Consider the following 13,112-nt stretch of genomic DNA (forward strand, 5'->3'; position numbering starts at 1 on the left):
GTCATAAAGTAAATATTGTTGATCCCCTATGATTTGATCCTGCTTCTTAAGGTAGGGAGCCATCTAGTGGTGGCTATGGCCAAGAAATCAGACTGAATCTGAAATTTGAGTCATATTTTGTAATTTTTTTTTTAGAGATGTCTCGCTAATTTATAACATTTCAATATCCATTGATTGGCACAAGTTACGAAAACGCCTGTTTCAGCCTTTTGAAATTTGGTTTCTCCGGGCCACTGTATATTTTTTTCGAAACTTCCTCACGTGACATCAGTCCAAGTGAAGATGTCAACATCGACAACCGAGTACACTTGAAGTTATATGACTGATGTTTTTGTCGTATTGCTGGAAATCGGAAGGGAATGTCGATGTTGACCACTGCTTGACTATCACATAAGATAGGTAAGGTATGTTGGTGTCTCAAGAAATAGTCTGGAATGCTATCCAAGACAAGCTACAACAGCCTAGCTAGAGATAGATTCGTGTTGGCTTTGTGAGTAGCCCAGTTTAACGTTCACAAACAACTGCAGGTCCTGCATTGCAATGTAGCTAACAAGCTAGCTGGTATTTAACCAGTATCCTACAAGTTAGCGTCCATCATCTCTATACTGTAAGTTGAGAACGTATTTTATTTTAACAATTTCTGCTATTGTTTAGGTTGTTTGCACGTGTCACATTTCCCCAGAATCATCTGTCTCGGTCTTCTCATCTATTTTATGGCGCATTGTTTACCTGCAGGATGGCTGGATGTCACAGTGGCCAATCCACCCTTGTCAACAGCTTGGCCACTCTGCTTCGGAATCATGGTATAGTAACATCACCACCCTCTCTTGAAATCATGTCTGTCTCCCAAAACATATTCTGGACATAGCCCCTGTTATCCCAGACCTGCTAATCTGTTCTTTTGACGTTGTTCGAAATCATTAGGGCCTCATAGCTATACTGTAGCTACATGCTTCATATATTTTATGTTGCATTATAACTGCTGGTTTTAAGTGGTGTGTTCACATTGTCTCTCCTCTCTCCAGGTGCATCTGTGCTTGACGGCAGCAGTACCCTGACTCTACAGGCAGACTCTATGCAGCACCTAGGTCGTCTGTTTGAGCAGTACCTCCTCTCCAGGACTCACCAACATGGCTTCCTGGCTCTGCCATCACACCCTGCTGACACCACCTCCCTACTGCAGCTCCAGTTCCTGTTCGACGTGCTGCAGAAGACTGTCTCCCTCAAGGTGTGTGTGTGTCCTGCTCTATTTGTGAACAGTTTTGTAATAGATGTATGCATAAATTGCTCAGCACTTCATAAACAAAAATGTTCCAACTATAAAACTGAATTAAGTGGACATCTTAGGGAATTTAATTGAGCCACTAGGTGGCGCTATAGCAGTCTATATAATGTTCTTTGGCCTTTGGTTTTTCATTCCTAGCTCATCAATCCACCAGGGTCGAGGTTTCAGTCAGTGGTCAAGATCTTTCCTTTCAAGTCTCTCAAGTCCTTAGAGGTATGGGAGGAAAATGTGTGCGCTTCTCCTTTGTAACAAAACAGTATACATGTTGTATATAGATGAATCTGACTTACTCTGGGCCTGTTGTTCTGTCTCCCAGTTGAAGCGTATCCCCCCTCACTGTCTGGAGGACCTGAGGGGAGTCTACTCTCAGTTAGAGGTCTTCACCTGCTCCAAGAGCCTCAGTTCCCTGGAGGTAACACACACACACACTTCACTGTTTTCTCTTTCTGAATAACAGACCCCTTTGTGTTGGAGTTTGAGCCAGTGTTATTGTTACAGGAGCTACTGTCTCTGTGTGGAGGAGACCTCAGCTCTGCACTGCCCTGGCTGGAGCTGCACACCCTCAACTTCAGCTACAACGCTATAGTCTGCCTGGATGAGTCACTGGTAAGACATGCTCCTGCTCTCTGGTTTATTTATTCACTGACTTTGACATTTGTTTTTAAAATGTGTATCACTTTTTTGGCAATGTTTTAATGTGAGTCACTCTGCCTTTTTTAGAGTTTACTGAATGTTCTGAAGTCTCTGGATCTTAGCCACAATAAAATCCAGGAGTGTGCTGACTTTCTCAAGGTATTTGTGGATAGGTTTTGTGTCTGTGTGTTGAGAGGGGTCAGAGTTGGAGACATGCAGTAAGTTACTGCACTGGGCTATCTCCATATCTACTGTCTTTCTCCTCCTTCTCTCTCAGCCTCTGAGTGAGCTAGAGCACCTCAACCTGGGCTTTAACAATCTCCAGAGAGCACCAACGCTGGGCTTGAGCTCCAGAGCCAAACTCCTCACTCTCATCCTCAGAAACAACGAGCTGGAGACCATCAACGGTACTGTAACACCTCTGATAGACACCATCTGGTCATGCTATAATGAATGATAGTATGGTGGTTTCTCTACGGATAATGGGATATTTAAAAAAACATTATTTTTTTACCACAGCCCTAATATTGATATTATTCCTAAACGTATGCCAAAAATCATCAATACCAAATAGTTAGCAATAGTATTCCATCTGCAAATTCCCTCAAGACTATCTGTTATGCATGACCCCTTGAACTGACCTCTATCAGTATTGGAACAGAGAGGGACTTCAGACAATCAAAGCCTTGTACAAGACAAGAACATCAGCCAATCAAAGCCTTCGATCTGTTTACAGCCTTGTGTCCACAAACAGTTGGGGGCTATAGATAAACAGGAAGCTAGGAATATATTAATATACTGGCATACTCTAGCGTTTGTTTGCCAGTACTGCCTATCTGCCCATCTCTCTCCCCCAACCGTCTCCCTATTGTTCAGTGTACTCTCTAAGTCTCTGTTAGTCTTGGATGGCTGACTCTGCCCCCGTCTCAGTATGAGATGCCTAGATGTCTGATTTGTGTGTGTGTGTGACTGTGACCCTATGCAGGAGTGGAACAGTTGTCATCCCTACAGCACCTGGACTTGGCTTACAACCTGCTACTGGATCACTCCCAGCTGGCTCCTCTGTCTATGCTTCACAGTCTCAACATGGTGAAGGAGAGAGAGAACTTAGAAGTGTGCTTATCAGTAGTTTACTGTGTGACAGCCTCTGTGTTATCCCAGACCCGCTGACCTGTAGCCTCAGTGTTATCCCAGACTCACTGACCTGTAGCCTCGTTGTTATCCCAGACCCACTGACCTGTAGCCTCGTTGTTATCCCAGACCCGCTGACCTGTAGCCTCAGTGTTATCCCAGACCCGCTGACCTGTAGCCTCAGTGTTATCCCAGACTCACTGACCTGTAGCCTCGTTGTTATCCCAGACCCACTGACCTGTAGCCTCATTGTTATCCCAGACCCACTGACCTGTAGCCTCGTTGTTATCCCAGACCCACTGACCTGTAGCCTCGTTGTTATCCCAGACCCACTGACCTGTAGCCTCGTTGTTATCCCAGACCCACTGACCTGTAGCCTCGTTGTTATCCCAGACCCACTGACCTGTAGCCTCGTTGTTATCCCAGACCCACTGACCTGTAGCCTAATTGTTATCCCAGACCCACTGACCTGTAGCCTCGTTGTTATCCCAGACCCACTGACCTGTAGCCTCAGTGTTATCCCAGATCCGCTGACCTGTAGCCTCTGTCTCTTCTTAGCTGAATCTGAAGGGCAACCCACTGTTCTTCCAGAAGACCCACAGAACCCGCACTGTCCGCCACCTCTCCCCCAAGGCTGCCTACCTCAGAGTGAGTGAGAGGGGGAGGGAGGGAGAAAAATCGGAAAGCTGAATTTGGACCCAGTCTTTTTTTCATGATTCTCTGTCTCCTCCTCGAGTTTAATATTGTCTTTCCCCCTCTCTCACCTCTAGCTCAGACTGGACAGCAGCCCTCTCTCCTCTTCAGAGTTGTCAGTGAGTAGGCCACTCCTGTGGGTCAGCAGGCATATACTCAACACTTCTCTAGTCTTGTTTGGTCACTTGTTGATGTCCACTTTAAGTTCATTTGTGGGATTCGCCACTTTTGTACCGCCTTCAGGTGCTACCCAAACCGGGACAGCTGATTGGGCAGCTTCAGTCCCAGGCCTCGCCCTTGATCACCAGGGCTCCAGAGCGGGGTAACCAGGAAGTAGTGTCCAGCGGGGGCGGGGAGTTGAGTGACAGCCTGTCGGTCAGCGAGGTGGGAGTGACACGACAACGCAAGAAGAAAGCCAAAGTAAGTCTGCTACACAGCTCACTGAGAGGCTGGGGGTCTGTCCTCATCCCCTAGCCACTCTGTGTACCTCTTAAAACCCTGACCAGCTAGAAAAAATACATGTTTAATAGCTTTAACTAACCCTCTGATAGGATCAAGATCCTACGGGGTAAGGGGGCTAGGGGGTACCTACGGTGTAAGGGCGCTAGGGGTACCTACGGGACTAGGGGCTACCTACGGGACTAGGGGTACCTAGGGGTGTCTATGGGACTAGGGGTACCTACGGGACTAGGAGGTGTCTACGGGGTAAGGGGGCTAGGAGGTACCTAGGGGTGTCTACGGGGTAAGGGTGCTAGGAGGTACCTACGGGGCTAGGGGGTGTCTACGGGGTAAGGGGGCTAGGGGTACCTACGGGGTAAGGGGGCTAGGGGTACCTACGGGGTAAGGGGTCTAGGGGTACCTACGAGGTAAGGTGCTAGGGGGTACCTACGGGGTAAGGGGGCTAGGGGTGTCTACGGGGCTAGGTGGTGTCTACAGGGCTAGGGGGTGTCTACGGGGTAACGGGGCTAGGGGTACCTAGGGGGTGTCCACGGGGCTAGGGGTGTCTACGGGGTAACGGGGCTAGGGGTACCTACGGGGTAACGGGGCTAGGGGGTGTCTACGGGGTAACGGGGCTAGGGGTGTCTACGGGATAAGGGGGCTAGGGGGTACCTACGGGGTAAGGGGCTAGGGAGTGTCTACGGGGTAAGGGGTCTAGGGGTACCTACGGGGCTAGGGGTACCCACGGGGCAAGGGGTACCTACGGGGTAAGGGGGCTAGGGTGTACCTCACGGGGCTAGGGGGTGTCTACGAGGTTAGGGGGTACCTACGGGGCTAGGGGGTACCTACGGGGCAAGGGGTACCTACGGGGTAAGGGGGCTAGGGGGTACCTACGGGGCTAGGTGGTGTCTACTGGGTAAGGGGGCTAGGAGGTGTCTACGGGGTAAGGGGCCTAGGGGTACCCCACGGGGCTAGGGGGTGTCTACGAGGTAAGGGGGCTAGGGGGTACCTACGGGGCTAGGAGGTACCTACGGGGCAAGGAGGTACCTACGGGGTAAGGGGGCTAGGGGTACCTACGGGGCTAGGACGTGTCTACGGGTTAAGGGGGCTAGGAGGTGTCTACGGGGTAAGGTGCTAGGGGGTGTCTACGGGGTAAGGGGGCTAGGGGGTGTCTACGGGGTAAGGGGGTTAGGGGTGTCTACAGGGTAAGGGGGCTAGGGATGTCTACGGGATAAGGGGGCTAGGGGGTGTCTACGTGGCTAGGGGGTGTCTACGTGGCTAGGGGGTGTCTACGGGGCTAGGGGTGTCTACGGGTTAAGGGGGCTAGGAGGTCCCTACGGGGTAAGGGGACTATGGGGTGTCTACGGGGTAAGGGGGCTAGGGAATACCTACGGGGTAAGGGGGATAGGGGTACCTACGGGGCTAGGGGTGTCTACAGGGTAAGGGGGCTAGGGGGTACCTACGTGGTAAGGGGGATAGGGGGTGTCTACGGGGTAAGGGGGCTAGGGGGTGTCTACGGGGCTAGGGGGTGTCTACGGGGTAAGGTCCATTTGGAATGAGCAAATCAATACAGGCAGAGGAGAAGGAGCATGTTTCTGGAATGTTGTGTGTATAATATATATATCCATCTGTGTTGTTTCAGAGTAAGGTGAGGGTGAGACGGGCTAGCATCTCAGAGCCCAGTGACTACGACTATGACTATGAACCCAGACCACAGTCCTCTATACAAGGTAAATGTTTACTATATATACAGTGGGAAGAACAAGTATTTGATACACTGTCGATTTTGCAGGTTTTCCTACTTACAAAGCATGTAGAGGTCTGTAATTTTTATCATAGGTACACTTCAACAGTGAGAGACGGAATCTAAAACAAAATCCAGAAAATCACATTGTATGATTTTTAAGTAAATAATTCGCATTTTATTGCGTGACATAAGTATTTGATCACCTACCAACCAGTAAGAATTCCGGCTCTCACAGACCTGTTAGTTTTTCCTTTAAGAACCCCACCTGTTCTCCACTCATTACCTGTATTAACTGCACCTGTTTGAACTCGTTACCTGTTTAAAAGACACCTGTCCACACACTCAATCAAACAGACTCCAACCTCTCCACAATGGCCAAGACCAGAGAGCTATGTAAGGACACCAGGGATAAAATTGTAGACCTGCACAAGGCTGGGATGTGCTACAGGACAATAGGCAAGCAGCTTGGTGAGAAGGCAACAACTGTTGGCGCAATTATTAGAAAATGGAAGAAGTTCAAGATGACGGTCAATCACCCTCGGTCTGGGGCTCCATGCAAGATCTCACCTCGTGGGGCATCAATGATCATGAGGAAGGTGAGGGATCAGCCCAGAACTACACGGTAGGACCTGGTCAATGACCTGAAGAGAGCTGGGACCACAGTCTCAAAGAACCATTAGTAACACACTATGCCGTCATGGATTAAAATCCTGCAGCGCCCGCAAGGTCCCCCTGCTTAAGCCAGCGCATGTCTAGGCCGTGATGGTGATCCGGAGAAGGTCATGTGGTCTGATGAGACAAAAATATAGCTTTTTGGTCTAAACTCCACTCTCCGTGTTTAGAGGAAGAAGAAGGATGAGTACAACCCCAAGAACACCATCCCAACCGTGAAGCATGGAGGTGGAAACATCATTCTTTGGGGATGCTTTTCTGCAAAGGGGACAGGACGACTGCACCGTATTGAGGCGAAATCTTGGCCAACAACCTCCTTCCCTCAGTAAGAGCATTGAAGATGGGTCGTGGCTGGGTCTTCCAGCATGACAACGACCTGAAACACACAGCCAGGGTAACTAAGGAGTGGCTCCGTAAGAAGCATCACAAGGTCCTGGAGTGGCTTAGCCAGTCTCCAGACCTGAACCCAATAGAAAATCTTTGGAGGGAGCTGAAAGTCCGTATTGCCCAGCGACAGCCCCGAAACCTGAAGGATCTGGAAAATGTCTGTATGGAGGAGTGGGCCAAAATCCCTGCTGCAGTGTGTGCAAACCTGGTCAAGAACTACAGGAAACGTATGATCTCTGTAATTGCAAACAAAGGTTTCTGTACCAAATATTAAGTTCTGCTTTTCTGATGTATCAAATACTTATGTCATGCAATAAAATGCTAATTAATTACTTAAAAATCATACAATGTGATTTTCTGCATTTTTGTTTTAGATTCCGTCTCTCACAGTTGAAGTGTACCTATGATAAAAATTACAGACCTCTACATGCTTTGTAAGTAGGAAAACCTGCAAAATCGGCAGTGTATCAAATACTTGTTCTCCCCACTGTGTGTGTGTGTGTGTGTGTGTGTGTGTGTGTATACAGTGCCTTGCGAAAGTATTCGGCCCCCTTGAACTTTCGACCTTTTGTCACATTTCAGGCTTCAAACATAAAGATATAAAACTGTATTTTTTTGTGAAGAATCAACAAGTGGGACACAATCATGAAGTGGAACGACATTTATTGGATATTTCAAACTTTTTAACAAATCAAAAACTGAAAAATTGGGCGTGCAAAATTATTCAGCCCCTTAAGTTAATACTTTGTAGCGCCACCTTTTGCTGCGATTACAGCTGTAAGTCGCTTGGGGTATGTCTCTATCAGTTTTGCACATCGAGAGACTGACATTTTTTCCCATTCCTCCTTGCAAAACAGCTCGAGCTCAGTGAGGTTGGATGGAGAGCATTTGTGAACAGCAGTTTTCAGTTCTTTCCACAGATTCTCGATTGGATTCAGGTCTGGACTTTGACTTGGCCATTCTAACACCTGGATATGTTTATTTTTGAACCATTCCATTGTAGATTTTGCTTTATGTTTTGGATCATTGTCTTGTTGGAAGACAAATCTCCATCCCAGTCTCAGGTCTTTTGCAGACTCCATCTGGTTTTCTTCCAGAATGGTCCTGTATTTGGCTCCATCCATCTTCCCATCAATTTTAACCATCTTCCCTGTCCCAGCTGAAGAAAAGCAGGCCCAAACCATGATGCTGCCACCACCATGTTTGACAGTGGGGATGGTGTGTTCAGGGTGATGTGCTGTGTTGCTTTTACGCCAAACATAACGTTTTGCATTGTTGCCAAAAAGTTCAATTTTGGTTTTATCTGACCAGAGCACCTTCTTCCACATGTTTGGTGTGTCTCCCAGGTGGCTTGTGGCAAACTTTAAACGACACTTTTTATGGATATCTTTAAGAAATGGCTTTCTTCTTGCCACTCTTCCATAAAGGCCAGATTTGTGCAATATACGACTGATTGTTGTCCTATGGACAGAGTCTCCCACCTCAGCTGTAGATCTCTGCAGTTCATCCAGAGTGATCATGGGCCTCTTGGCTGCATCTCTGATCAGTCTTCTCCTTGTATGAGCTGAAAGTTTAGAGGGACGGCCAGGTCTTGGTAGATTTGCAGTGGTCTGATACTCCTTCCATTTCAATATTATCGCTTGCACAGTGCTCCTTGGGATGTTTAAAGCTTGGGAAATCTTTTGGTATCCAAATCCGGCTTTAAACTTCTTCACAACAGTATCTCGGACCTGCCTGGTGTGTTCCTTGTTCTTCATGATGCTCTCTGCGCTTTTAACGGACCTCTGAGACTATCACAGTGCAGGTGCATTTATACGGAGACTTGATTACACACAGGTGGATTGTATTTATCATCATTAGTCATTTAGGTCAATATTGGATCATTCAGAGATCCTCACTGAACTTCTGGAGAGAGTTTGCTGCACTGAAAGTAAAGGGGCTGAATAATTTTGCACGCCCAATTTTTCAGTTTTTGATTTGTTAAAAAAGTTTGAAATATCCAATAAATGTCGTTCCACTTCATGATTGTGTCCCACTTGTTGTTGATTCTTCACAAACAAATACAGTTTTATATCTTTATGTTTGAAGCCTGAAATGTGGCAAAAGGTCGCAAAGTTCAAGGGGGCCGAATACTTTCGCAAGGCACTGTATGTGTGTATATATATATATATATATATATATTTATGTATGTATGTATTAGTGTATGTGTGTGTATATGTGTATATATATGTATATATATATATATATATATATATACACACTGCTCAAAAAAATAAAGGGAACACTTAAACAACACAATGTAACTCCAAGTCAATCACACTTCTGTGAAATCAAACTGTCCACTTAGGAAGCAACACTGATTGACAATACATTTCACATGCTGTTGTGCAAATGGAATAGACAACAAGTGGAAATTATAGGCAATTAGCAAGACACCCCCAATAAAGGAGTGGTTCTGCAGGTGGTGACCACAGACCACTTCTCAGTTCCTATGCTTCCTGGCTGATATTTTGGTCACTTTTGAATGCTGGTGGTGCTTTCACTCTAGTGGTAGCATGAGACGCAGTCTACAACCCACACAAGTGGCTCAGGTAGTGCAGCTCATCCAGGATGGCACATCAATGCGAGCTGTGGCAAGAAGGTTTGCTGTGTCTGTCAGCGTAGTGTCCAGAGCATGGAGGCGCTACCAGGAGACAGGCCAGTACATCAGGAGACGTGGAGGAGGCCGTAGGAGGGCAACAACCCAGCAGCAGGACCGCTACCTCCGCCTTTGTGCAAGGAGGAGCAGGAGGAGCACTGTCAGAGCCCTGCAAAATGACCTCCAGCAGGCCGCAAATGTGCATGTGTCTGCTCAAACGGTCAGAACAGACTCCATGAGGGTGGTATGATGGCCCGACGTCCACAGGTGGTGGTTGTGCTTACAGCCCAACACCGTGCAGGATGTCTGGCATTTGCCAGAGAACAGCAAATTCGCCACTGGCGCCCTGTGCTCTTCACAGATGAAAGCAGGTTCACACTGAGCACATGTGACAGACGTGACAGAGTCTGGAGACGCCGTGGAGAACGTTCTGCTGCCTGCAACATCCTCCAGCATGACCGGTTTGGCGGTGGGTCAGTCATGGTGTGGGGTGGCATTTCTTTGGGGGGCCGCACAGCCCTCCATGTGCTCGCCAGAGCTAGCCTGACTGCCATTAGGTACAGAGATGAGATCCTCAGACCCCTTGTGAGACCATCTGCTGGTGCGGTTGGCCCTGGGTTCCTCCTAATGCAAGACAATGCTAGACCTCATGTGGCTGGAGTGTGCAGTTCCTGCAAGAGGAAGGCATTGATGCTATGGACTGGCCCGCCCATTCCCCAGACCTGAATCCAATTGAGCTTATCTGGGACATCATGTCTCGCTCCATCCACCAAAGCCACGTTGCACCACAGACTGTCCAGGAATTGGCGGATGCTTTAGTCCAGGTCTGGGAGGAGATCCCTCAGGAGACCATCCGCCACCTCATCAGGAGGATGCCCAGGCATTGTAGGGAGGTCATACAGGCACGTGGAGGCCACACACACTACTGAGCCTCATTTTGACTTGTTTTAAGGACATTACATCAAAGTTGGATCAGCCTGTAGTGTGGTTTTCCACTTTAATTTTAAGTGTGACTCCAAATCCAGAGCTCCATGGGTTGATAAATTTGATTTCCATTGATAATTGTTGTGTGATTTTGTTGTCAGCATATTCAACTATGTAAAGAAAAAAGTATTTAATAAGAATATTTCATTCATTCAGATCTAGGATGTGTTATTTTAGTGTTCCCTTTATTGTTTTGAGCAGTGTATATATAACATATACCTCCTCTCTCTCCCCTCAGACATCGTTCTCCCTCACCAGAAGGAGATTGAACGCATGGACAGTTTCAGGGACCAACTGGGTGAAGATTGGCTGCGCTACCAGCATCACCTAGAGGGGGCGCCAATCGCCACCCTAGACAAGGCGGACAGGCCAGCTCCTCCACACCTCAAAAACAGTCTCTGTGCCACCCCCTCCCCAACCAACAACAGCCCCATCCAGGCGAGCCCCGCCACCTTTAAGCCCCCTTCTCCAGAGCTGGAAGTCCCGGAGGTTCTACCCCCACCGCTGCTCTCGTCTGAGCCCAAGGAGGAGGCCTCAGACTGGGATGCAGATCTGGAGACAGAGTCCACCCTCCAGTGGCCTGACCACAGCCTCGGGCACACAGAGTCCACCCTGGAGACTACTATGGCAGAGGGACTGGGTCAGGGGTTAGAGGGGATACCGGTGACACCCACGGACACCAGGGAAGAAGAGGAGGAGGACTTGGGAGGTAGGAGCACTTCAGAACTAGCAGTTGCACACCTGATTGAAGTAGACAACTTATCATCCAGCCTCAACTAGTCCAACCAGCTGTGCTAGAGTGGGAATACAACCAAAATGTGCAAAGACTGGGGGGTTCCAAAGAAACTAATTGGGCAATGCTGAGCCAACTTTTGACCTCTCTTTCGTCTGTCTCTAGTTGACCTGTGTCACCCCCTGCTTGTGGGAGTACTATCATCATCAGAGGAGGAGGAGGAGGAGGAGGGGCTGAGGAGGAAGAACAGGGCCCAGTGTCCTGTGTTCCTCAGGGTCAAGCCAAGACACGTCCTGGAGGTGGACATGAGCAGGGGTCAGTTGCAGGCCCGGCTAGAGTTGGACAGTCTGGGGAGGTTCACCATGTCCCAGGTCACCTGGACTGAGAGGGTGAGGAGCGGGAGGGGAATGGGGGAGGGAGGGAGGGAGGATGGAAGGAAAGGGAGGGAGGGGAGGAGGGATGGAAGGAGAGGAAAGGTGAGTGGTGGGAGACATGGTTGGGGAGGGGAATTATGCCGAGAGGAAGGGGGGTGATTTATTTATTTTATTTTTGTTGTTGCCTGAAATGATGAAAGAAGTATATGTTTTGTATTTGTTCTAAAGATAGTTCTCTCTCTAGGAGGTGGAGCGAACTCTTCCTGCTGTAGAGCTTCACTTCCGTTACATCAGCAGAGAGAGGAGGAGGAGACGCTATGTTATGCTGGATGATGACCCCCAGGAGGCACTGCAGGTAACACAATAGGGATGTGACAAATGGAAAATGTTCTTACCGGTTAAACAGACATTTTTTAAAGTCAGTTTTCCATTTAAACTCCACCATGAATTCACAATGCAGCTACTCTGCTGCTAGCAACGCTTTGGGTCTCCCGGTATGTCCCTTTCAGATGGTTAAGCATTGCACCTGTACTACCATTACTGCACCTCAACTCCACCTCTCAAAGTCTGCATTTCCTTCTCATTTAACTTCTGAAAGTATTGCCATACAGGACTACGCTGCTGTCGCTTGTCTTTCTCTGCCATTTTTGCGAACTGTTAACGATGATGACGTAGTGTTGGAGAGTGTCGACTCCAATAGAATTGATACCTCGACTCCTTGCACGTCGATTCCCGATGTTGACTCCCATTTCTGAGTTTCAAGATTGACTCCTAAGATTCAGTATTCTTGGAACGGAGGAGACTGATAAGTTGCCGTACTTCTCAGAACACAAACACTCACATCTTTCATAGCGAGGGACAGACAGACAGAGAGGAGAGGGAGGGGCAGTATTTGTAGGTCGGCCACCAGGCAGACGGAGTCAGAACCGGGCACTAGGCCTATCTATCTGCAATCAAAAACAGCATTCTATTGCGAGATACTGTGTCTCGCAATTTCTTGGCTTGCCACTTCAGTAAAGCGGGGCCTATCATCAATGAATGGGTTAGGATGTTCTACTGGCAGCAGACCGGAGACTGATCACACACATCATTACCGAAGAGAAGGATCCGTCCAAACAGTTGTAAAACGTCCACAAGGCTGTGGTCAGTACTCCATGGATGTTGCCATCAGTCCTACAGGTCAGGCCTAGCTCATTTAGGCCCAATGATATCTATCTTGTTTTTTGTGTGTTTTACGTAAGCAGCCATTGGAATGTTCTGTATTCTGAATGTTCTGTTTTCTTGTTTGGACTTGCATGTGGGTACAATACAAATTTGAAGTAGCCTGTCATCATACAACTGTTCTATCGGAAAATACAAGGACTGTTGTTAAAGTTTCAAAGAATATCTTGGAAAAT

The 13,112-nt window shown here is 48.0% G+C and overlaps 1 protein-coding gene across 4 annotated transcripts in view; it reads left to right on the plus strand.

Moving 5' to 3' along the window:
• Positions 1-251: 251 nt before the first annotated feature.
• Positions 252-13,112, plus strand: part of LOC115129849 (serine/threonine-protein kinase 11-interacting protein-like) — a 46,336-nt gene continuing 33,475 nt past the window's right edge. Inside the window, exons 1-16 of one of the 4 annotated variants that reach the window (XM_065018984.1) lie at positions 252-404; positions 736-803; positions 1,026-1,228; positions 1,424-1,498; positions 1,602-1,697; positions 1,784-1,891; positions 2,006-2,077; positions 2,196-2,325; positions 2,904-3,007; positions 3,608-3,697; positions 3,820-3,861; positions 3,986-4,162; positions 5,823-5,910; positions 10,847-11,317; positions 11,507-11,730; positions 11,960-12,070. In XM_065018984.1, the coding sequence (XP_064875056.1) occupies positions 737-803; positions 1,026-1,228; positions 1,424-1,498; positions 1,602-1,697; positions 1,784-1,891; positions 2,006-2,077; positions 2,196-2,325; positions 2,904-3,007; positions 3,608-3,697; positions 3,820-3,861; positions 3,986-4,162; positions 5,823-5,910; positions 10,847-11,317; positions 11,507-11,730; positions 11,960-12,070 (2,058 nt within the window). In that variant the 5' untranslated portion in view covers positions 252-404; position 736. The other 3 variants (XM_065018986.1, XM_065018983.1, XM_065018985.1) reach the window with 3 other exon arrangements.

Source organism: Oncorhynchus nerka, linkage group LG5 (assembly GCF_034236695.1).
Source record: "Oncorhynchus nerka isolate Pitt River linkage group LG5, Oner_Uvic_2.0, whole genome shotgun sequence".
In the NCBI taxonomy this organism is placed as follows: domain Eukaryota; kingdom Metazoa; phylum Chordata; class Actinopteri; order Salmoniformes; family Salmonidae; genus Oncorhynchus; species Oncorhynchus nerka.